Here is a 27,391-nt window from a genome sequence, read left to right on the forward strand (position 1 = left end):
CGTTTAAGCCATTTGTGGTGAGGCCTCATCTAGACAGGCAGAGGACACCTGGGGCCTCATGTATAAATGGTGTGTACGCAGAAAAATGTTGCGTGCTCCCGTTTCCATGTTCAAATCGTGATGTATAAAACCTAAACTTGGCATAAAGTCACGCAAATTTTCATGCTAGCTCAAACCCTGGGTACCCAAGTTTTCTGCTCGGTTTGGCAAACTGGTGACACCCAGTGTCAAAGCAGTGCTTTTATTCCAGTGTGGTTTCCCTTTCATTTTTAGATCCACATCCCTGACGCGGCTTTATCATATACACTGAAATTAACCACATATTGTTTATTAGTTTAAGGCATCCGAATGTAATTAACCCGTAACAATATAATGGTCCACGGAAAAGCCAAACTATTCTAAATACCATACCTGCTATCAGCAGCTCCCGTTAGGGGTTGCCACAGCAGATCATCTTTTTCCTTATTACTCTTACTGCACCACTCGGTGTATTTACATCACTGTATCCGAGTGTGGAATCACAGCTCTACAAGAAAGAGAATTATCGGTATACAGCATCTAGCACACGCTGCCTCAGCCATGCTGCCTATTTGAACTGTTCTCATGTGACAAATGCTTCAGAGTCTTTCCTGTACTGACCTCGCAGTTCAGAAATAGTCTCATCCCAAAAACTATAAACGCAATCAATCAGTCCATCAAGTGCTCCCTGTAGAACTGTTTGTACTTAAAAGTGCAACTAGCAAAATACCCGCGCTTCACAGCGGCGAAGTACTGCCTTAAAATTTTTATTAAGAAGAAAATGAAACCTTTTTAAACTGAGGGAAAATATACCAATAATTATTTCTTAAGGATCTCTTTGTATACTACATTGTGAGTTCGGCCCTCCGGTTGTAATATGACCAAGCTGTGCGCTGAGCTTACTCTTGAGCATGCAACGTACAGTTGGCCATGTGAACAGTAATCTTGTTTGGATTGCTGCTGTCATAATCGGTTTGAGTTTCATGGTTTGTTTCAATTACGACAGTATTTGTAGGACTTGTGATGAAGAGACATTCGGCATCTGTCAAGCGTTGTAAGTATACAACCGGTTTCATCATTAACTTTACATCCAGCTTTTGAGAGTTTAAACATTCAAAAACATTAAAGTGTCCACTACTGAAATCGTCACCTGTCAATCTAAGATGTTTAAGAGGCATTGGCGGTTGTCGAAAGGTGTAAAATATCTGGCCATTTCGGTACACTTGAAAGCGACAACCGAACAATTCAGCGGCAGCCATCAACTCACATGCAGATGCATAGGTGAAGGGCTTAAGCATTTCACTCTTCTAGTGCTCCTGTGTAGTATAATTATCTCCTGTACTGTCATCAGTCCACACCTTGAACCTGTACCAGTCATTCAATATATAAGACACAATGTTCCTCCGGATATCAAGAGTGAGCCTGATATGGCCGTGCAATATGTAACAAAGAGAATGGAAAAGGTAGGTGCCATCTCTGGGCATGAAAACCACTCGGTAAGTGACAGTTCTTTGATCGATGGTGATCACCTCGATAGACATGTTAATGAGGGTACGATTGGAATGATAAAGGAAATGGGTACCTGAACAATGTAAAGTAAGTCTAAAATACCAAAACAATATCTATAATCGTAATAAATGAACAATAAAACAGCAGAGAAGCCGTGGATTAAATAAAAAGGCTGTAGTTATCAGCAGGGAGACGTGAATCCTGTGGAGAAGCAAGGAAGGGAATGTAGAGACTGGAGCGATGGACGGCCTTATATAGGCAGGCAGCCAACAACGTGGGAGGCGTTGGGATGGGGGACCCAAAGCTGCCTCACACGGTGACCGAGCTGCAAGCTATGGACGTATATATGTACGTAAGTAGAATTCAGTTAGCGTTGGGAACCCGTGTACCAAATTTCTGGAAGATGGGCCCATAAGTAACAAAGACCGTTGAAAAGTTCAATATGGCGGCCGAGAGTGGCATCATACCACCGAAATAAGTACCAAATTTTCAGCCTTCTACCTACACGGGAAGTTGGAGAATTAGTGATGAATGAATAAGGTGAGTGAGTGAGTGAGTGAGGGCTTTGCCTTTTATTAGTATAGACTAGCAGAATACCTGCACTTCGCAGCGGAGAAGTAGTGTGTCAAAGAAGTTATGAAAAAGAAAAGGAAACATTTTAAAAAGAACGTAAAATGATTGTTAATGTAATTGTTTTGTCATTGATATGAGTGTTGTCATATCTATCTATCTATCTATCTATATATCTACATCTATATCTATATCTATCTATATATATAAACTGCTCAAAAAAATTAAAGGAGCACTTTGAAAACACATCAGATCTCAATGGGAAAAAGAAATCCTCCTGGATATCTATACTGATATAGACTGGGTAATGTGTTAGGAACGAAAGGATGCCATATCGTTTGATGGAAATGAAAATGATCAACCTACAGAGCCCTGAATTCAAAGACGCCCAAAAATCAAAGTGAAAAATTATGTGGCAGGCTAGTCCATTTTGCCAAAATTTAATTGCAGCAACTCAAAATTGTATGCAGTAGTTTGTATGGCCCCTGTGTTCTTGTATACATGCCTGACAACATTGGTACATGCTCCTAATGAGAGGACAGATGGTGTTGTGGGAGATCTCCTCCTAGATATCGACCAGGGCATCACTGAGCTCCTGGACAGTCTGAGGTGCAACCTGGTGGCATTGGATGGACCAAAACATAATGTCCTAAAGGTGTTCTATTGGATTTAGGTCAGGAAAGTGTGTTGTCCAGTCAATGGTATCAATTCCTTCATCCTACAGGAACTGCCTGCATACTCTCATCACATGAGGCCAGGAATTGTCGTGCACCAGGAGCCACTATACCAGCATAGAATCTGACAATGGGTGAAGGATTTCATCCTGATACCTAATGGCAGCCAAGGTGCCTTTTTCAAGCCTGTAGCGGTCTGTGTGACCCTCAATGGATATGCCTCCCCAGACAATCATTAACCCACCACCAAACTGCTCATGCTGAATGATGTTACAGGCAGCATAATGTTCCCCATGGCTTCTCCCAGACCCTTTCACGCCTTTTACGTGCTAAGGGTGAACCTGCTCTCATCTGTAAAAAGCACAGGGCACCAGTGGGGCATCTGCCAATTCTGGTATTCTATGGCGAATGCCAATCGAGCTGCATGCTGCTGGGCAGTGAGTTTAGGGCCCATTAGAGGACATGGGGCCTTTGGGTCACCCTCATTAAGTCTTTCTGGTTGTTTGGTCAGAGACATTCACACCAGTGGCCTGCTGGAGGTCATTTTGTAGGGCTCTGGCAGTGCTCATCCTGTTCCTCCTTGCCCAAAGGAGCAGATACTGGTCCTGCTGATGGGTTATGGACCTTCTATGGCCCTCTCCAGCTCTCCTAGAGTAACTGCTTGTCTCCTAGAATCTCCTCTATGCCCTTGAGACGGTGCAGGGAGACACAGCAAACCTTCTGGCAATGACACGTATTCATGTGCCATCCTGGAGAAGTTGGACTACCTGTGCAATCTCTGTAGGGTCTAGGTATCGCCTCATGCTACCAGTAGTGACACTGACTGTAGCCAAATGAAAAACTAGTGAAGAAACAGTCAGAAAAGATGAGGAGGGAAAAATGTCAGTGGCCTCCACCTGTTAAACCATTCCTGTTTTGGGGGTCATCTCATTGTTGCCCCTCTAGTGCATCTGTTGTTAATTTCATTAACACCACAGCAGCTGAAACTGATTAACAACCCTCTGCTACTTAACTGACCAGATTAATATCCCATAAGTTTCACTGACTTTATGCTATACTCTGATTAAAAAGTGTTCCTTTAATTCTTTTGAGCAGTGTATATATATATATATATATATATATATATATATATATATATACACATACATATATATATATATATATATATACACATACACACACACATATATATATATATATATATACTAGCAAAATACCCACGCCAGAGGAGAAGTAGTGTGTTGAAGAAGCAATGAAAAGAAAAGAAAACATTTTGAAAATAACGTAACCTGATTGTCAATATAATTGTTTTGTCACTGTTGTGAGTGATGAGTGTTGCTGTCATATATATATATTTACACACACACACATAAAGATATATATATATATCTATACATATACACATAAATATACATACACACACATATATACACACAAATACATATATAAACATATATATACATATACATACATATCTACATATATACACACACAGCTATTTTGTATCAGTGCAATACGCTGCTTGTTAAAACGGATAACTTCGCTCTTACGTGCAAGTCTGCGTGGATATTATGAACTATCGATTTGTTCAAGTTCTATTTAAATTTTAAATAGAAGGAATTTTTATTTAGTCGACAGAAATATCTTTGGTAGGAATGGTAAAACAGACAGGAATATTATTCGTGAATAAATCAACTCAAACCTTAAAAACTTAAAAGAACAAACATTCAAATTTCTTTACTCTTATGTAATTTTATATAAAAATAAACTTAGATTTTAAATATCCCAAAAGATTTTGCTCTCCATAAAAATATATCCTGTCAAAATTATACAAATTCAAATATGAACATGCTGCATAACAAAACCTGGAAATATAAATAAAATGTGTTCCTTTCAGCAATAACAAATCAAATCATTCAGTTGTCTTTGCTCATATGTCATTTTAGAGCTGGACGCCTGGCATCTTTTTGGCAACAGGTTCGTTTCTGTTTGGTGTGAGGTTCTGTGTTGTGGAGATTCTCAGGATGGATTGCAGGTGCTCATCAGTGAGGCGACTCCTGTGTGCTGTTTTGTTAGTCTTTATCACTGAGAAGAGCTTCTCACACAGATATGTCCTACCAAACATGCACAAGGTTCGAGCCACATGTAGACGGACTTTTTTTGTTCTTCAAAGTCACCAAAGCGCCGTGCAAACTCAGTGCGCCAGTTTATCAGCAAAGTGCGATTTGGGAACACCGTAGTGACGACTTGGTTTAACATTACTTGGCAACAGGGAAAGTTGCACTGGTGCATTTGTGTCTCCCATAAAAGCAGCTTCACTTGAAATCACTTTGTGATTGTGCACGGGTAAAAACGTCCGCTGAAGTGTCAGATTCTTATTTAATTCTTCTGCTTTCTGTATCTTCTGCATTGCATTCAGGTCTTTCAGGTTACCCTGATGTTTTGTCTCATAGTGCCGTCTTAGATTAAATTCTGTAATTACAGCCACATTAGCTCCACAAATGAGACACACGGGTTCAGTAAACATATACTCAGCCTCCCATCGGTTTTAAAGGCTCTATTTTCAGAATCAACTTTTCTCTTCAGCATCGTGTGAGCTAGCTTCGCAATAACTTGCAGCATCATAAGGTAGACTTGATTAACGCGTAAGTGTTCGGCAAGGCAGCTGAAGCGCTGCATTATGGGATCTGTAGTTTATTGTGTTACCAGCGCTTCATATACCCGGGCCATTAATAACAATAATACAGTATATAAAATGATCTCGGGCGGATATAATTACACGCCGGGCGGATGTGGCCCGCCCTTGAGTTTGACACATATGGACTAAATAGAACTTGAAAAGATATATTTTTTCAAATGTGATCGCAATTCAGATAGAGTTGACGCACTACAGCCTGCATGCCTCAATAAGTCATCCTCCCTCGCTCTTACTTTTTACCGCTCATCTAATGAATACACTGAGTATGGCTTTACCAAAACAATCATTGATGGCGAATAAAGTATCCATTATTCGAGTATGTAGATCGGGATATATATATATATACATATATATATACCCGCGTATCGCAGCGGAGAAGTAGTGTGTTAAAAAAGCTAGAAAAAGAAAAGGGAACATTTTAAAAATAACGTAACATGACTGTCAATATACAGTATTTGTTTTGTGAGTGTTACTGAGTGTTGCTGTCATCAAGGATTTGATTATCATTATTTCTTTCAATCAGGTTTGTATTTGTAGGATGTGTTGTGTTCAAGTTACATTCCGTGTTTGTCAATCGCTGTAAAGATGACAGGTTTCATTCATCGATTCGTTTCTTACTGCATCAATAAACAGCTCGTCTTCTTCTTTATCTGAGACCTGACACACTGCATGCACGGGTTTTTTACACTGTCTTCCTTTAGCGGGACATTGACTTTTTCCACGTGTGCTTTGTTTCCGTAGCTGGATTTATGAATATGCTTGTATGTATCAGACGCTTCATATTTTTGCTGCCTTTTCAATTGTGTAATTCGGTTTTGTTCAGCTCTTTGGAACTGTTGCTTTTATCTGTGCACGCGCCAGTTCACGTGAGCCGCCGGTGTACATGCATCGAAGGTTCCCAGCTGTGCTGGTGCCATCTCGCTATGTCCATGGCTGTATTTAATGTTACCTTAGTCCTGGCACTTAAAACTTTCTCTCGCAGTTTCGCTGAGTTTGTGCCAAACACCACCCTGACCATCTCATCTTCCTCTCCATAAGCACAGTCCTTCACCCGTGAATATTTAGTGGAGTTTGCTATTGGATTGCCGCTGACGGACGGCCTTATATGGGCAGGCACTAAATTACAAACGCCAGCGCAGCCTGTCTATGAACTTAATTTAAAGTGTAGGTTTACATCGTGCTTTGTTTCAAGTAGCAGAACTCATGAATATGGTTGTATATGTCACTCGCCGCTTCTTATTGTTTCGCTGCCTTCTCAATTATATAATGCATGTTTTCTTCAGCGCTTTTGAGGTCTTCCTGGTTTTCTATGTACTGCGTGATTACGGGAGGCGTGATGATGTCACATGAAACTCCCCACGCGTTCAAGCTCATCTCCATTACAGTAAATGGAGAAAACAGCTTCCAGTTATGACCATTACGCGTAGAATTTCGATATAAAACCTGCCCAACTTTTGTAAGGAAGCTGTAAGGAATGAACCTGCCAAATTTCAGCCTTCCACCCACGGGAAGATGGAGAATTAGTGATGAGTGAGTGAGTGAGTGAGGGCTTTGCCTTTTATTAGTATACTAGCAAAATACCAGCGCTCAGCAGAGAGAAGTAGTGTGTTAAAGAAGCAATGAAAAGAAAAGGAAACATTTTGAAAATAACGTAACCTGATTGTCAATGTAGTGAGTGATGAGTGTTGTTGTCATATATATATATATATATATATATATATATATATATATATATATATATATATATATATATATATATATATATATATATATATATATATATATATATATATATATATATATATATATATATATACACACACATACATACATACACACACATATATACACACAAATATATATATATACATACATACACACACACATATATAAACATATATACATATACATACATATCTACATATATACACACACAGCTATTTCGTATCAGTGCAATACGCTGTTTGTTAAAACGGTTGACTCCCGCTCTTACGTGCAATAACAAATCAAATCATTCAGTTGTCTTTGCTCATATGTCATTTTAGAGCTGGGCGCCTGGCATCTTTTTTTGGCCACAAGTTCGTTTCTGTTTGGTGTGAGGTTCTGTGTTGTGGAGATTCTCAGGATGGATTGCAGGTGCTCATCAGTGAGGCGACTCCTGTGTGCTGTTTTGTTAGTCTTTATCACTGAGAAGAGCTTCTCACACAGATATGTGCTACCAAACATGCACAAGGTTCGAGCCGCATGTAGACGGACTTTTTTTGTTCTTCAAAGTCACCAAAGCGCCGTGCAAACTCAGTGCGCAATAACTATAGCTTCGCAATAACTTGCAGCATCATAAGGTAGACTTGATTAATGCAAGTGTTCGGCAAGGCAGCTGAAGCGCTGCATTATGGGATCTGTAGTTTATTGTGTTACCAGCGCTTCATATACCCGGGCCATTAATAACAATAATACAGTATATAAAATGATCTCGGGGCGGATATAATTACACGCCGGGCGGATGTGGCCCGCGCCCTTGAGTTTGACACATATGGACTAAATAGAACTTGAAAAGATATATTTTTCAAATGTGATCGCAATTCAGATAGAGTTGACGCAAGACTACAGCCTGCATGCCTCAATGAGTCATCCTCCCTCGCTCTTACTTTTTACCGCTCATCTAATGAATACACTGAGTATGGCTTTACCAAAACAATCATTGATGGCTTAATAAAGTATCCATTATTCGAGTATGTAGAGCGGGATATATATATATACATATATATATACCCGCGTATCGCAGCGGAGAAGTAGTGTGTTAAAAAAGGTAGAAAAAGAAAAGGGAACATTTTAAAAATAACGTAACATGACTGTCAATATACAGTATTTGTTTTGTGAGTGTTACTGAGTGTTGCTGTCATCAAGGATTTGATTATCATTATTTCTTTCAATCAGGTTCGTATTTGTAGGATGTGTTGTGTTCAAGTTACATTCCGTGTTTGTCAATCGTTGTAAAGATGACAGGTTTCATTCATCGATTCGTTTCTTACTGCATCAATAAACAGCTCGTCTTCTTCTTTATCTGAGACCTGACACACTGCATGCACGGGTTTTTTACACTGTCTTCCTTTAGCGGGACATTGACTTTTTCCACCGTGTGCTTTGTTTCCACAGTAGCTGCATTTATGAATATGCTTATCAGACGCTTCATATTTTTGCTGCCTTTTCAATTGTGTAATTCGGTTTTGTTCAGCTCTTTGGAACTGTTGCTTTTATCTGTGCACTGCATCAGTTCACGTGAGCCACTCGGTGTACATGCATCGAAGGTTCCCAGCTGTGCTGGTGCCATCTCCTGCTATGTCCATAGCTTTATTTAATGTTACCTTAGTCCTGGCACTTAAAACTTTCTCTCGCAGTTTCGCTGAGTTTGTGTCAAACACCACCCTGACCATCTCATCTTCCTCTCCATAAGCACAGTCCTTCACCCGTGAATATTTACCCATGGCAGTTTGCTATTGGATTGCCGCTGACGGACGGCCTTATATGGGCAGGCACTAAATTACAAACGCCAGCGCAGCCTGTCTCATGAACCTAATTTAAAGTGTAGGTTTACATCGCTTTGTTTCAAGTAGCAGAACTCATGAATATGGTTGTATATGTCACTCGCCGCTTCTTATTGTTTCGCTGCCTTCTCAATTATATAATGCATGTTTTCTTGAGCGCTTTTTGAGGTCTTCCTGGTTTTCTATGTACTGCGTGATTACGTGGGAGGCGTGATGATGTCACACGAAACTCCGCCCCATGGCGTTGAAGCTCATCTCCATTACAGTAAATGGAGAAAAACTGCTTCCAGTTATGACCAATACGCGTAGAATTTCGATATAAAACCTGCCCAACTTTTGTAAGGAAGCTGTAAGAAATGAACCTGCCAAATTTCAGCCTTCCACCCACACGGGAAGTTGGAGAATTAGTGATATAAGGCAAAGCCCTCACTCACTCACTCACTCATCACTAAAAATATATATATATATATATATATATATATGACAACAACACTCATCACTCACAACAGTGACAAAACAATTACATTGACAATCAGGTTACGTTATTTTCAAAATGTTTCCTTTTCTTTTCATTGCTTCTTTAACACACTACTTCTCCATAAGCTGGTATTTTTTAGTGTATATATATATATATATATATATATATATATATTAAACATGGGCGATATGGCCTAAAATCAATATCACGATAAATTGAGCAGTTAACCTCGATAACGATAAATGGACGATAACCACCCCAAGTGCCAAAAAAACAAACTTTTTTTTTTTTTTCCATTTGATGGGGCTGTGGCAGGCAGCATAGTTCCTCCAGTTATTTTGATAATATTATTCCCCCTAGACCTATTCATTGCAATTATATTATTACCACTTTAAAGGACTGTAAAATGTCACTGAAAATAAATGAAGACAATAGTAGTAAGTACTTTTAGTGGTTAAGATTTATTAACTGAACAAAATAAAAGTGTAGGATACAATATGTAACCATGCTCTCTAAAAATGTGTATCCCTTGTAAACAAAATAGTTTAATAATAAATATGTTTCACATTGGCTATTCACAAAGTAAACAATGATTGTGCAAATGTAATGCCATCATGGACAAAGGCCTATCTCTGCTAAGGCCTTGAGGTAGCATATCTCTCCAAATCTTCACACCCAACATCACCCCAATTCATGGTCTAATTCTCAAATAAAGCAAGCAAAATAAAGTAAGAATTAAATAAGACCTCTCAGACCATATTTACAAAATTAAAAGGGTTGGCACAGTAATAAAACATTTTAAAAATCATGTATTTTGCTACATTTCACAGCACAACATGATCAACACTGGCTCACAATAAGTCTTCTGTAAAACTTTCTGGATACACTGCTGCTCAGCAGTCTTAAGTATTTTTATGCCTATATAAACATTATTCAAACATTAATACTTTCAATTTTGAATATGACACACAGAATTAAAGTCACTTTAAAACACACCAGATGTCACCACCCAAATATATTAAGATGTACACACTTACCGACTGCCAGGTGCAGCCTGTGCCCAAAACATTGCACCCGTGTCCATTTATTGAGCTTGACAGCTTTCACAATATTTGGGCCGTTGTCAGTTGTTATAGCAACAAGGTCCTCTTCACTGATGTCCCATGCAGACAGCATCGCTCTCAACCCCTGTCCAACCATCTCCCCCGTGTGATCAGATGGAAAATAGGCCGTCTCGAGCACTCTGGCACGCAGCTCCCATTTGTTGTCGATGTAATGAACTGTGAGACTAATATACGGCTCCATTGTGCGGCTGGACCAGAGATCGGATGTGGCTGCAACGCGCTTAACGTATCTCAATTCAGCAGCAACCTTTTTCCTCTCTGTGCTGTACATGCTGGGAATGATAGTTTTTGAAAAATATTTTCGTGATGGGAGTTCGTATCTCTTGTCAATTATTTTCATGAAGTGTCTGAACCCGTTGCGTTCCACTGTAGCAATAGGAGCCATGTCTTTTGCTATGTGGTAGCCTATAGCATTTGTGATTTCTTGCCATCTTTTTGAAGTTCGCTCATATAGTTGAGTACTAGCAAATGCTTCGGTTATTGACCGCTGCCTGGTGGAGGAAGACGCTTTTGCTGGTCCTCCTAATCTCTTCTCGCTTTGAGCTTTTTATGTCTTGAATTGAATCACATGGTTGTGCTGAAGGTGGTGGAAGAGGTTGGTTGTGTTACATTGACTTGACGCAACAGTCTTTTGCAGAGTTTACATTTAACAATTTTTTGATCAATATCATCCTTGTTGAATCCAAAATGTTGCCAAACGATTGATGATGCATTTTTTTTGTTAACAAGCGTCTCCTCTTCCTCCTCCACCAGCTCTACCTTCGCTGCTGCTTCAACATTTAAATCGTCCTCCATTTGTTCACCCGTGTCTCGTCTTGTTACAGGTAGTAGAGTCATGTGACTCCACCCGTCAAGTCTGTAACGTAGCACAGCGTCTTAAAGGGACATGAACATCGCCAACCTGCACATGCCTTTTCTTTTTTTAAAATACCGAATTTACCGACATGGGCAAAATGACGTCGATGAGAGTCATAAATTTCGGTAACGATAAATTTTTGATATATCGCCCAGCCCTATATATATATATATATATATATATATATATATATATATATATATATATATATATATATATATATATATATATATATATATATATACACACACAAATCTACATATATATATTAGGGGTGGGACTCGATTAAAAAAATTAATCTAATTAATTAGAGGCTGTGTAAGAAATAATCTTGATTAATCGTACGTATATAATTGCACACGTAAATTTGCCCCAAATCGCAATTTTTTTTTTTTTTAATTTAAAAGGGTTTTAGTGGGCGACAGAATCAAATAATAGATATGGACATGAATATTGTAAACTCAAGCTGTTTTAATTTCTGAAAGAAAAAAAAAGGTTTTAAAACTGCATTTGAATTCAAAACAGAAACAAAAATATCCTCCCTGGTTAAAATTGGGCAGACTTAAAAATAAAGTGGTAGTTTAATTACTTTAAGTACATTTTCAGAATGGTATTGTCTTTAAATAATAATAACCAAAATTTCAACATAAAGTGCAGTTTTTCTTAAAAAATAAGTCAGAAACATAAAAGGTAATTTGACCAACTTAATCTTTAAACTCTGAGTAACCTCAGCCAAAATTATTTTGTACATTAGGCTATAACAGTGTGATCATTGAACATTTTGTAATTAGAATTAATAACGGTCACGGAAGTCCAATGATCCACAGTAAGAGCCACAAAGTCCGCTTTCTGTAATGCATCTAATTTTGCTTGCTTTTCAGTGTGCACAAAACCATGCTTTTATCAAGGCTTCGCTCGGGTAGTCTTTTGAAATGAAATTTTGCTCCGATCAGTCGTAGGAACGCGCTTTATTCCGACTTTAACATTTTTGTAGCTGTGATGTGTGCATCAGTGTAATCGATGTACTGTACCAGGAAATCATGCATTGACTAAAGTTCCCCTTTGTTTGGAATTGAAAGGGTGATTAAATGCGTTATTTTTTTAACGCGTTATGGAGTACATGCATCGAAGCTTCTCAGCTGTGCTTGTGCTAAGAAAAGTAAACATTTTAAAAATAACGTAACATGATTCTGCGTTAACCGCATAATTTTTCATACGTCCCAAACCAAGGAGATGCTAGGGTAAAATGAATCGGGAAGCGCGTGTACATACTCAGTGCATCCCTCTCGAATCAACCTCGGATGTCGGCGCTAGAGCTTAAGCCTCTACAATTAGCACGCGTGTGGCTTATCTATTTGAGAGTATGTAGATCGGGTATATATATATATATATATATATATATATATATATATATATATTAGCAGCGGAGAAGTAGTGTGTTAAAGAAGTTATGAAAACGAAAAGAGAACATTTTAAAAATAACATGATTGTCAATATACAGTAATTGTTTTGTGTTATTGAGTGTTGCTGTCATCAATGATTTGATTATTATTTCTTTAAAACAGGGTCGTATTTGTAGGATGTGTTGTGTTCAAGTTACATTCCGTGTTTGTCAATCGTTGTAAAGATAAGAGGTTTCATTCATCAATTCGTTTCTTACTGCATCAATAAACAGCTCGTCTTCCTCTTTATCTGAGATGTGACACACTGCATGCACTGGTTTTTTTTTTACACCGTCTTCGTTTAGCGGACATTGACTTTTTCCACCGTGTGCTTAGTTTCCGCAGTAGCTGCACTTATAAATATACTTGTATGTATCAGACGCTTCATATTTTTTTGCTGCCTTCTTAACTGTGTAATTCGGTTTTTGTTCAGCACTCTTTGGAACTGTTGCTTTTTGTCTGTGCACTGCGTCAGTTCAATAAAATAAAAAATAAAATAAGCACGTAATGATTCACACACATAGAGCACATACAAAACAAAGCATTTAATGTGCTACTTTAGTTACGATGGGATTTGAGCAACTAGTAAATTAAACAATTTTAAGTCGAAGTTTATGATGTTCTACTTTAATGACAAAATAAACTTTTTTCCCCCCACTGTGTCCCTAATGTTTTTCTTTTCTCTGTACCCTAATAAGCTTTCAAATGACACTCAGACGGTGGGCTAAGACTCGCCTTTTCAGTGCGACTTTGATATCCGACTTCTTTTTTATTTCGGGCACTGTGTCACTTTGTGAACTTGAGCTTTCGAGTTTCTCCGACACTCTATGTCACTCGATCAACTTCCTTTTGTTGTTTATACCACTGTTTAAATCAAGAAATAGTACATTTTTTCTTGCCTCCACATGGTATTCGCTGAAATTCTTTTATTTCCCCTGGTTCTTTTGCCGTTGCCTTTTCACAGAACGCTGAGCTTAAGGGCCATTTATATTGATTTTCATAGTCAAAGAGGCATAATTCTGGGAGGAGTTTGGGGAGCGGCAGCAGGCGCATGCACGTGCTTTACTTTTCACACTGACCGGAGTGGAAGAACGTGGAAGTTGGCGAACACACAGATGTATGCATCTGGATTTTTTTGTGTGTACGAACATTTCCGCTTTTGTCCATATGCCCTCACATACGTTTTAGTGTGAATTCTATGCACAGCATTATGCATGAGACCCCAGGTCTGTGGAACATTTTGGAGACCTCATCTATCTGTCATATTTGTAACTCGATATCACAACACTTACGTGCAAAAGGTTTTGACTCAGCAAATAATAATAAAACAAAAAATTTCGTTAGCAACTCAAAAGTGTATTTATTACACAGGTAGCTCTTTCTCCAATAAGGTAACTGAAATCCTCTTGATAAAACCATCAAATTTTACTCAGGAGCAACTTGGTCACGTTTTATGCAAATAAGAAGTTTCCCCAAAGATGCCTTACTGGCTGTGACGTGTCAAATGAATTTTTTGTATTTCAAAGAAATTTATACATTTCAAAGAAATTTTTATATGTTACACATTTTTATAAAGCATAGATTCTTTACTTTTACGCAGAGCTTTAATGAAATATAAGTCTTGTGTTGTCCTCTCTCTTTGCATATTATGTTCCTTACTGGCCCTGTTTGATTGCTTTTCTCACACCTCATACAAGTTAGAGGAATTCTCTGCTTGTATTTGTTACAATTAATGAAGTTTACACAGGCAAACTACTACAGCAATGATTACTACAGCAATGAAAAAGAACATTTAAGCTCTTGATGGCCAGTAAGAAACGTTTCAGTGTATCAAGTCTACATGATTCAACTCATGAATGAAAGATGCACACCTTGGCTTACAAACAGCTTTTTATTCAGGACAAGTACTGAGTTTATATTTCAACATAATTTTCCAGTATTAAGTGGAGGACTAGCAAGGAAGGATTCCAATACTCATGCTAACCTGGTCTGTCAGAGGTTGCTTTGTTGTAACATTTGATTTGACTTAATTGTGCAAATCTGATATATAAAAACGACCTGCAAATTTGACAAGGAGGATTTGTTGAAAACTATTTTAAGTATCTACTGCTAGCAATTGCCATCTGCCTGTCTTGTTTCTGACTGTTTTTTTATTTTACTCTTTGATGATGACAATAAACATTTAGCAAATCTGCATTCTGTCAAGTTTTCCCTACAATAGATTCTACATTATACTGTATGCCACTCACCAAGTTTAGTATCACCTGCAAAATTAATCACCTTATTTTTATTCTTATCCGTAACATTTATGCATATCAAAAAGAGCAGAAGCCACAGCACATATCTCTGAGGGACACTACTTTCAACACTGCCTAATTCTGAAAAACTTCCTTGAACCATACACCTTTGCTTTCGGTGTTTAAGACAATTATGCATCCATCCACATACTGTGCTCTGACTTCCCACTTCTATTGATTGGATTCCTAATCTTTAATGTGGTATACTTACCAAAGGTTTTCAGAAAAACTGTAACAAGTGCTTTTTTCGCTATCTCATAGGCGTCAGCCTACTGGTAAAACACAACATTCCCTGTCTAAAGTCATGCTGACTACTCATTAACAGTCTTAAATGGCAAAATTTCCACACAAAGACACGCACACAAATATATAGTACAGCATGTGTCCATTTGTTGTACTCTGCAGTTAGCGATCTGAGTTTATTGGTGCTTGAGGCCTGGTGCCACAGTGATTGGCCCAACTGTGTCACAGCTCAGGTAACATTTTTGTCCACCATAATCAGTCTAGCATAGCTGGCAGATGCTGTCCTAGTCCTGTGGGGCACTTAAAAGGCCATTAAACCATTACAATCACCTCAAAACCAGTTCAGTTCCTCCTTGAACATTGACTTCAATGTATTTTACAGAGGATTGCGGAGTTCCAAACATTTCTGTGATTTCGCAAAACTCACGGCAAAGCAAACTCCACATTGTTCAATTACCACTACTAACTAATACATCTGTTCTTGAACACATTATGCTCAGTCTTTTCCATCATAATTCCATTAATTTACTCAAGATACATGTTCAGCTTTTGCCTGATCACCTGTTTATATAATGGGATAACTTTGTTAGCTTCCAATCTTTACAAATGTGCAGTGATTTCTGAAAAATGAGTTAAGTGGTTATATATGTTGTGACGGGTGGTCACGGCCATTACCTGACCAAGACACCAGCTGCATGGAAGGACCGAAGGAGAGGGTATCCACAGGGCACAAACTTCCCTGGGACGCTAAGGGGCAGCCCTCCTGGGCGGCTGTGGCACCACAGATTCTTACAGGGCATGCAGAGAGTTGGGGTTCCATGGGGGCTGCCAAGGAGAGCTGCAGAGCCCTACAGTGCACTACCACCATACCTGGGAGTGATTCCAGGTAATGGAGATAAACTACCTGGAGCACTCCTAGCTCCTGCTTAAAAGGAGCTGCCCCACTCCATTCGAGAAGCCAGAGTCGGGAAAAAGAAGGATGAAGCTTGCCAGTGGAGGAGTGGCGGCGGAAGGAGGAAGGAGAGAGAGAGAGAAAGTCAAGACTAGCTATTAGTGCTTGGTGCTTTGTACTGTGCTGCTGTGGGGAGCAAGGGAAAAGCACTTCCCTACTGAAATAAATGTGTGATGTGCAACACTTGTGCCTGGTGTGCTTGGGTGTTCACTAACCTCATTAAGCACTCTAGAAAAGCATTATCTACACCTGAGGATTTGATTAACTTTAGCCTATTTTAATCTAAATAATACATCTCCAGCTATAATTTTCATATCACTAAGAATCTTCTCAAACACTATAGCTATTGGAAAGTTATTAACTACTTCACATGTGAACACTTTATAAAGAGTAACATTTTGGAGATTCACTATTTTTCTGTCTGTATATTTTAATTTATCATTACTGTTTCTAATACACTTCACTTCTTCCTTTTCTGTTTTCCTACTAAAATACTGAAAAAACCTCTTTAGGTCATCTTTTGCCTTATCTATAAACATTTCTCTCTAACTGCTGCACAAGATTCTGAACATGCTTTTTAAACACATACTCATAAACTCTATGGTTAGTGCTGGGGTTATTTGCCTTGTGCACATTATACAGCTGTTTTTCCCCTCTGTAATTTCTTTATTTTACCGTTACCCACTGCGGAACTGAATTTCTAAATGTGGTCTGAATTAATTTGCTGAGTTTACACTTCAAAATGTAAAATCACTTTTGACCATGCTGTCTTATACATGGATCTGTAATTAATTCACCTAGACCTAACTGTATTTTATCACCATATAGTCACGTTTTTTAAGTTCAGCCAGGAACAACAGGAAACAATCAGCCACACAATAAAGAGCAGTACCTAGTTAAATGGCTCATGACAGAAGGTTAATCTTCTATGCCACTGTTTGTTTTAATTAATGGCAGAACAATCCTTCCTTCCATTTTCCATCCTAACATTAAATTGAGTGAAAGTAACATTGGAATAGTAAATAATAACAACATTTACTAATATCTGTCACTTGGGTCATTCAACATTGAGCTGAAAACATCATTAATAAATCAATACTGTACAAGACTGAAACGTGAATTCATGGATTACTTACTCTTGACATCTGTGCCTCCCAGCTTCCACACTTCCAATTGATCAGGATACTGAAACATCAGGAGATTGTGTTTCTTTGCACAGCATACTAATTTTCTCTATAAAATATATTAAAAAAAGTTTATACACACTTTCATAAAAAATCCAGATGCATGCATTGAACCTTATCTGGTAGTTTTTATTTTTTCATAGCAGCTGTAAGAAGTATTACAAAAGAAGTTAACCAACCAAAGGCAAACATTAAAATTCGGGTAATCCTATATTCTTACCCAAAAACTGACATTCAGAGGAATACAAGCAGAACTGTGCCATCCAGCACTGTCACAGAAACTTGTACATTAATATGAACTGGCGGTGTTATTTTACTCAAATTACTGAATACTGCACAATGGGAATGGAAAGCACTGAAATGGAGAAAAACATAGTCAAAGAACTATTTAGAAATTCCTCAGAGTAAAGAAGCTCTTTGTAAACACCAATCTTAACCATGTTCTCAAACTAGTAGTTGAACATGTTTAACACTAGAATTACCAGAGCCTACGAAAAAACTCGTAATTCCGTCCCACCTTAAATCGCTTCTTAAATCCCTTCACACCTCTCAGCCAGTGTCCTTTGTCTTCTAAATGTGCTGATAAAGACAAGCCAGGAGCAGCCGGCAATTCCATCCCCCCACCAATTTAGAATGTGCACAAACTTCTCCCAGCTCATGCCTTGATTGAGTATCTGGGTGTGAAGTGGAATTTTAGAGTGGAAATAATAGATCGTTATTTGGAACACACGCATTTCATGTCTGTTCCGTTTCCACAGTAATCTGTGTAAACACATTGTTAAAACAGAAACGTTTTTTATATTCTAGTAATAGATGACAAAATGTAGGCATAAATTATATAATGTATGAAGCCTGAAGTCCAAATATCAAAGAAACATTTTCACAAGAATAACACAACAATTGCGCTTTTATTCAAAAATATAACTGCAGAAACAAAAAGCCGCCTTAACATGCGACATTGACAGCCTTTTATTGTAACTGCCTCCATGGTGCAATAGAATCAGTTCCCGCTTGGGAATCAAAAGGTCACGAGTTCGATCCTTCAGCTTGAGAAGTAAACTGCTCTTAGTCTTACTATCTTAGAATAAAAGCATACATTTGATTTCAGTCTGTAACAGCCGGTGCAATTTATGATCCTTGTAAAGGTTCGCTTTTTAAATTCACTTTTCATTCTCTCAGTCGCGTTCAGAATCAATCCATACAACCCCATCTGCCAAGGCTGTTTTCACTAAAGACGCGCTATAGCTCTGCAGTGTACCACGATGCATACTAATGCCCCCCCTACCGGGTTCTGACACACAAACGCTGGCAAAGCTGCCTTCTTCGTATCTCACCGTCATTTGCTTTTCTTTTTATTCAGTTTTATTGAGTGTTTCTGCCAGTCCACGCATGTTGCCGTATGCTGTTTCTTTTGTACTCCAGGACATGCAGATGAAAGAATGGTAAAGAGCAGTAACTTCGGCGCTATATGCAATCATCAGACACTCCCCATCTGCCCGTGTCGTTCAAACACAGGAACATATATTGGTGTAAAAGTATAACAAAAGTGCACTTTTATTCAAGTGCACTTTTTCCATCGCTTTTCCTGTAAGAAGCAATGTACACACTCTCTATGCTGTGGTTTCTATTACACACCTGAAAGAAAGAGACAATATATGTGAAAATATCATCGCACTAATGCAATATTATTTGAAAACGAACACCGTCAGATCGGGTGTGAATTTATGCTGGAACTGGAAATTCACTGATGCGGGACCTTCCCCCAGGGAAGAAAGTACAGTGTCAGGTGCTCATTCAGTGTAATAGGAACCATAGCACAGAGAGTTGTGTGCACGGCAACAAGTACACGTGTCGTAAATGTAGGAAGGACGGTCCTTGGGTGTGTGGGAACTGTTAATATTTGAATGTAATGATTTTATATAGCACGGAATGAAAAGCAGCACTTCTTAGCATTGCACCATGCAAGCTGTGGTATCAATCGCCTACTGTAACTTGCTTTCTTTTGTCTTCGGTTATACAGGTAGTCTTGAATAAAAGTGCACTTGTTTTGTTTGCGAAATGAAGTGTCTGAGTGCACTTTTTGTGGCATTACACGTGTATTTTTTGACTATAATCCAGGATTAAACTGGCATACTAACATACAAACACAAAGAAAATAAGTAGATATGAAATGTTTATACACCCAAATAAAACTTTAGTTTCTGTCGTTTCTGTTCTTTTAAAGCCTTCAATGAAGACCAATACCATTAGTTCTTTTACATTTTTTAAAATGATTTAAGAAAATAAAAAAGAAAATTAAAGACCTTCAATGCCTTTGACACAAAATTTCAAACTTATTTTAACTTATGCTTGGTGGATGCCACTTTCACTTTGATTACAGCAGCAAGGTGTCTACCAACTTATCACACCTGCATTCTGTTTTATATCCTCATTTTTGCAGAAGAGTTCAAATACATTCTATGCAGTCCTTTTTATGCAAGTCCACATAGTTTTCTATAAAAACAGGTCCCTGGTCTGTCTAGGTCACCCGAGGAAAATTATCTTCCTTTTTAAAGGCATTCTTTGGTTGAGATGGCTGTGTTTTTATGGATCACTGTCACAATGAAAGACCAAAAAAAAAAAAACTTTTGTAGCTATAGTTTTATGGTAAATATCTGAAGGCCTAACATCAAAAATCTTAATATATGAAGCAATTCATTCCATTATTATTCTGACTTTGTACTAAACACTTCTTGGAACTTAAGCTAAAAAAAAAAAAATCATCTACCTTGTTTATACCAGACCATAAGAAATTTTCCACAAGTTTTTACATGATTCAATGTACGTTCTGTTAACTTTCGTATAGGACTGGATTTTCCAGTTTTGTTAGGAGGGAAAAACTTTCAATTCTCAGTAACCTATGTCATACATAAAATGGCCGTAATATGCAGGAGGTGGACAATCACTGCCATAAACTGCTACAGCTCCTTTTATGGTCACAATTGGCCTAAACAGCCTCCCCCAGGAGCTGCCTGCAATTAAAAATGTAATCCGTTAGTTGGCCTCTTGTGGAATATAGTCTGCCCTATGCAACATACAAATCTTTCAAGGAATTCCTACAGAAACATTCAATTTAATTCAGGACTAATCAGAATCTCTTCAAATTATGTCAATTTTCTTTTGTACATAATTGGGAACGTTACTGGTTAAACCTGAACAAAGCTATTATTCTCATTATAAGGAGTACAAACATATCAGCAAACACACACACACTCTGAATGTTTGTGATCTTTATTTTAACCAAAATTAAGAAGTTTCATTATTTATGAAAAAGGATTGACATGACTTGTCATAATTATAGTCTTTCAAATATTCTAAATACATTGGGGATTTATATGTATACACACACACACAAAAGAAATCTTTATTAGCTGATAATTTATAAGTCACTTTATAAAAATACAGACTGCCAAATATAAATGCATTTCCACTCTAGTAACATGTTCCAAAATATTTTGCTTTAGATACTAGTTTGAACATGTTGACTATAAATAAAATTACACCTTCTCGAATTAAATGAAAGCAATTTATATTTTCTGAGAAAGTGAAACTTACAGGTATTTAGCACTGATGTATAAAGTAACCTATCCCTCATTGCTCAGTTTGGTACTTAAATATGTATTATTCATTTAAAGCATTATTTACCATTCAGAGTATAAACAGTTCTACCACTAATACTGTATCAGTGTAACAACGCTGCAGTGTCAAGCCTAAAAAGTTACTTAACTCTGGCCACCTCACACCAAACTGTAATATACAAATATTTCTTCTTGTATATTATATTATATTTTAGGAACTGGCACATTTAGGGTTATGCAACACCACCAGACATTAAACTACCCAAGGTAGCATGTGGACCGGTTAAAATCTCTGCATTTGATATATGGATATTATTTAATTCATGCATTTTTAATTTAAATAAGGCCAGTGTGATTGGTTCTGCTGGCATACAGGCTCTACAGTTCAGAGTTCAAAGTAAAGTCAAGGCACTGTCGATTTGTAATTTGCATGAGCTCTCCATGTCTACATTGATTTTATCTGGATATTCCATTTTTCTCCAACTAAACTGACCCAGTCTGAGTTAGTGTGCTCTATGACAGACTTTTGCCTCATTCACAAACTACATATGAGAGTTTTCATGAAATGGACGGAAGAATTTAAATAATAGTTACAAAAGAGTGACAAAATACTGAAATTTCTCTAAAGATTCCAGAGGTAAATTCAAAAAAGAAATTGGCTCCAAAGAAAAATGTTTAAAAACTACACATTCTTACATGTGGAAATGTCACTTTTCTTAAGGCAGTGTCATATGACTTTTCTTCCACTTTATCCAAGAGGGGTCGAAAAACAAGGTGTGTGTCCAGACCTGATTTAAAAATAAATAAATAAAAAAAGTTATGTGACGATTAGTAAAGTATATAGATTTTAATCAAATACTTCAATCAGTACATGATAATGTTTACAATTTAATACAAGTACATACTTAAATGAAGTTGTAAGAATGGGTTATTAAAAGCATAAAGGATTAAGTAAACCTGGATTAAAGCTTGAGTATGTGGGGGTTGCCTTATATTAGAGGAACTAATTACTAACACCCCTTAAAAACACAAGAAGAAACTAGTGTGAAAGCCCAAACACCCGTATTATGAAGCGGTGATATGTTTAACTGGAAAACCCATAGGACACCACTACTACCAAAATGATGTATAGAATAATGGAAGAATCAACATGCATACAAAGTAACTGGTGGCTGTAGTTGATTGGCTAAGATGATAAAATTCTGCATATTAAGAGTCAGATGATGTGATGAAAATTATTGATTGCTTACTCCATGGATTAAGATATTTGTGCAAATAAAGAATCATTCTTTTTCATCTACTTACCATGAATGACTTCTTTGAAAACTGAGGAAAGTTTTTTCCACAACATAATTTGGTAAGCCAGGTAAGAGAAAGAAGAGGCTTGAGTCTCCAGATAGCAAGACGATGCTCTGAGAACTGACACAAATGTGATGCCCTTTAAAGGTAAGCACTTTTGCTATTAAATTGCTTTTCTGGCAGTTTTACAGGGATTTTGTCCTGCCAAAGGAGACACAGTAAGAGTCCTAGAACTAAAAACTGGAGAAAGAAAACTGAACGTGTAGAACAGAGGGTTCAAACTGAGGGATTATTGTAAGTACTTATAGGTCCGTATGCTACTGCCCAATATAAAAGAAGTGTAATATTGGGGGACCCAGTAAGTAGGTGAAAGTACTTCAGTACTGCTTTATTGTGGGTTTATTCTTCCAGTTAACCTAGGGAGGGGCTGAATTAGAGGCAAAAAAAATCCTGTTTAATTCTGTTCCAGTGCATTACTTGAGTCATCAGTTTATAGCTGTAAAGTATTATTGAGCTTATCAGTTTGGAAAAGGCCCAGAGTTGGCTGGATGGGAGAAGCCTTCCTGAATTACACTAGGTAGAGCCACTGGAGTGAATGGAGAGCAGGTGAAAAACCTACTGAATACTGCTCTGATGTGAAAGCCTGAAGTCTTTAGGCTCCTTTGGTAAGGGCTATTGTAATAATAGATTACTCAAGAAGAGCACCGTTGTCCTATGGGTGAACAGGATTCATCTTGGTAACAGCTATTGGATTAACAGATTACCCAGGAAATGTTCCTGCTAGTGGAAAGCAACACATAATTGAATGCTTGCTATAAGGAAACTAATCTCACTTTGGTGAAGTTATCCATGGCTGGCTCCAGAAGGAACGTTGAATGTGTGTAGAAAAAGTCTGCTTTGGTGCCAAAAATGTTAATGAAGCATTCAATTAGAGAGGGCAGAATTAATAAATCACTCAGAGGAGGGATGTAGATTAAGTTTTTTTTTTTAAAAAAAGTTACAGTATAACTCTGTTTTAAAGGACAATTAATGCATGAGTCCAGAGAGAAAGTGTGTGGGTTTAGAGAAAATAAAACTATATGTCCTCTTTGTACTTGTACAGGTTTTCTAAGAGAAAGAAAAGAGCTTAGATTAAAAGGAAATATTGTCATTGTTATACATTTCAAGATTTATGTTTTCTGTGTAGTGATTGTGTGTTTTCACTGTGGCTAAGTACAGTAGACACTGCAGCTTGTGCTTTTGAAGTCATAGCAACGATCAGTGATTGACGTCAATTGACTATATGTTTGTTTGTCCTAACAAGCAAAGTGAGAATTAAATAATAAAGATAAAGGAAGTTCTCTGAAGCTTTTTTTTTTCTTTTTTGCCAAGCATAGTGTGTAAGTAAATAGATTTCTTAACACGCAGCAAATTAAAAGAAAATAAATGTGCGACTATTACGACCGAGAAATTGCATGTGTAAATTGAGGTTGCAGGTCTGTAAAAACACTAAAAAGTGTAATAAGTATGTATAGCAGAAGACAGATCTTAAATTTGGGAAGGAATGTATTTAAATGGTATAATCACAGTAATATCTGGTGGCTGAAAGAAAGTCCAGGAAGCAAAGATGTTGTGGTGTTATCAATAGTGACAGTAAGTGTTCAGAATGCGAGAGGAAGTTGACTGATACTATTAACATATAATGAGGGGATTGGCTAAAATAAAAAGAACCAGATTCACCGTGAAGTTGCACAAGTGAGGAAAGAGTGCAAGCGAGTGACTGGGGGTTGTAAGAGAGATGAAGAGGATGCATGAAAGGAATGAAAGGTGAAAAATGATGCTTTATTATAAGGTGACATGTTGGGGGAAACATGCTGCAAGTGATTAGAACATCTTGAAAGAATTATTCATATGTTTTAAAATGTTGTTCTGTGACTTAAGAAATTACGTGTGAATGGGACTACTGTTTGAAATGTTCTACAATTAAGCAGAATTTTTGAAGTGTTTGATAATATGTACACAAATTTTGAAAAACCTGACAAATATACCAGTTCTGTGTAAACCTAGGGTAAAATGAGACTTGAATACTATATGTGTAATATTTATTACATCGTCATTTTGCTTATAACAATGTTTAGAAATGAGTAAAACATCTTTCCTACAGACCCTGATCAAGTCTCAAGGAAAAATGTTCTTTTGATAATAAGATGTGTGGAGACAATTTATTTCAAGAATAAGACTGCTATTGGTATGTGTGTGAATGTGAGGTTGTGTACGTGTAATGAACATGGGTAAGTTGACAACTATTATTAAAGTAGTGCAGTATGGTGGCGCAGTGGTTAGCTCTGCTGCCTGGGAACCGGAAGTAAAGGTTCAGTCTTGCAAGTTCTATGTGTAGAGTGAAATAAATGTAAGCAAGATATTAATGCTTTAAATGCTTTAAATAGTAGGTGCTAAATAATAATTTTTAGTATGTTGTGCAGTACGTGAAAGACCTCTGTGACTGAAGAGCATGTAAAGCAGGCATGTTAAATACGCAGTCAACGTGCCGCATGCAACCCGCAACAGAAATCTGTGCAAACTTGTACAAAATGATTACTATCATTTGTAATTGAATCATTCTGCATGTTTGACGGTACTTATTGACTTTTCTTACTTCTGTCTTCTGACAAAAGCGCGTTTTCCCATGGCATTACAGTACCGGAAACGTCATCTGCTAGTATAGTTGGAGCTGTGGGTCAGCTCTTTGATACCCTAGGCATGACACTGCCCACCCCTCACGAGCATTGACCAAAGTTAATGAACCATGATGCCGGAGCTGAAGTGCTGGGCTGCAGCAGCCTGGCAGGCTACACTATTGACTCGGCTGCTGAGACTGGCTACTGGGCAGAACTGACCATCACAAGTAGTAATAGATTGCATATTTTCACTTTTTTTGCTCTAGGTTTATGTAATTTTGAGCTAGTATTGTAACGAACAGTTAGTGCAGACTACAGCTGAGGATCTGAAGCGGACATGAGAAGTTGGCGAGTTGTTTATTAACAAATTTTTGTGATTTTGAGTTTGTAAAATTAGTGTAGGTCAAGGAGCTTTTTTCATATCGGCTTATTTTACAATATAAACTTTGAATTAAACTTAGTAAAGTAAAATTAGATTTTTGGAGGATTTGTTTCCCAACTTGAATTACTGAGCAATGAATTCAGTGAGCGTTTCCGTGATTTCACTTCACACGAACAGGACTTTGCGCTGTTTACGTCACCATACTCTTACAACATTGAGAATGTGCCTGAGATTATCTAAATGGGATTGATTGAAATGCAGTCAGATTCGATTCTGAAGGCAAAATACAACGAAGTTGGTGTGCCAGGCTTGTATGCTTACCTGACACCCTCATATGTGCAGATCCGTAAGTTGGCACCGAGAGTACTGTCTATGTTCAGAAGCACTTACCTTTGTGAGCAATTGTTTTCATTAATGAAAGCTACCAAAACCCACATCGCTCAAGACTTACTGTCGAGCACCTTTCATTCCTTTAAAAGTTGCAGCTGCACAATATTTCAAGCCTAATATTGACGAACTGGTAACTAACAAGAGATGCCAAGTGACGGGACAAAAGAAATAGATCTCAGACTGTGAGACTCCTATATAAGGACCTAGCCAAGAGGCTAAGACTCTAATTGTACGCTGTTTTACGGAGATTGTATGGAAACAAATGGCTTTTCTTTAAACTTTTAAGTGTTACTTTTTTAAAGTTTTCAGTATCTGAAAGAAAGCTACAGTAACTTTGTATAATAGTATTTGTTACAGTGTGGCCCGCTGACGCACGTATGGCATTCAAAGCGGCCCATCAATGAGAGTGTGTTTTGACTTGCCTGATTTAAAGGAATTTAAGAGAGTTTGGGATTATGTTTTGTTAAAGACCATGTGTGAAAATATACAATGTTTGAAATGATGAAACAATAGATAAAGATGCACATAAATTTATTCTGTATGTTTTAAATTTAAACTTATTAATATGATTAGGTTCAATACAATGTTGCCACATTTAGTATAAATGTGTGCTCTTTCCTTTTGAGTACTGGCCATACTCAAATGGAAAAACGTTCTTTTTGTTCTCCAAGACAGCAAAGAAGCTGGTGACGAGCATTGGCTCAGGGGCAGGTAGTGTGCAATACTAAAATATGCTTAACAAAACGAAGGTTAACTAAAAAAAATGGTAGACTGCAATTTTCACTACAGAATTAACACTCTGGAAAAGATGCATTATACATCTCAGAGGATAATTAATGAAAAAAAGTCCATGAAAAAACAGGAAGTTCTGGGTAAAAGAAATCTATATTATTAAGCACAGTTAAATTTTGTATATTTGAATATTTTCTTTAAAGTACTATATGCAATGGTGTGATGCACTAACTAGCCTGAAAACATTTTAAATACAAAGAGATTTCAAATGATAAGACATTTGATAATGTGAGATGTTGATTTCTTTTTCCATCACTTCTTGTTCATAAGTACAGTGATCCCTCTCTATATCGCGCTTCGACTTTTACGGCTTCACTCCATCACGGATTTTAAATGTAAGCATATCTAAATATACATCATGGATTTTTCACTGGTTCGCGGATTTCTGCAGACAATAGGTCTTTTAATTTATGGTACATGCTTCCTCAGTTTGTTTGCCCAGTTGATTTCATACGAGGGACACTATTGGCGGATGGCTTAGAAGCTACCCAATCAGAGCATGTATTACATATTAACTAAAACTCCTCAATGATATACGATATGCTTCCTGCGCGGTGCTTGATTGTTTGCTTTTCTATGTCTCTCTCACTCTCTCTGCCTGACGGAGGGGGTGTGAGCAGAGGGGCTGTTTGCAAAGAGGCTGTTTGTCTAGAGGATACGGAGG

The 27,391-nt window shown here is 37.6% G+C and overlaps 1 protein-coding gene across 1 annotated transcript in view; it reads right to left on the reverse strand.

Moving 5' to 3' along the window:
* The window catches only part of utp4 (UTP4 small subunit processome component), a 71,890-nt gene that overhangs the window by 29,257 nt on the left and 15,242 nt on the right, over nucleotides 1-27,391 (reverse strand). Inside the window, exons 8-9 of the mRNA XM_039763510.1 lie at nucleotides 21,904-21,995; nucleotides 17,543-17,639 (exon numbers count right to left, since the gene is read on the reverse strand). Of these exons, the coding sequence (XP_039619444.1) occupies nucleotides 17,543-17,639; nucleotides 21,904-21,995 (189 nt within the window). The remainder of the gene's footprint in view (nucleotides 1-17,542; nucleotides 17,640-21,903; nucleotides 21,996-27,391) is intronic.

The sequence above is a fragment of the Polypterus senegalus genome, chromosome 9 (assembly GCF_016835505.1).
Source record: "Polypterus senegalus isolate Bchr_013 chromosome 9, ASM1683550v1, whole genome shotgun sequence".
NCBI classification, from domain to species: domain Eukaryota; kingdom Metazoa; phylum Chordata; class Cladistia; order Polypteriformes; family Polypteridae; genus Polypterus; species Polypterus senegalus.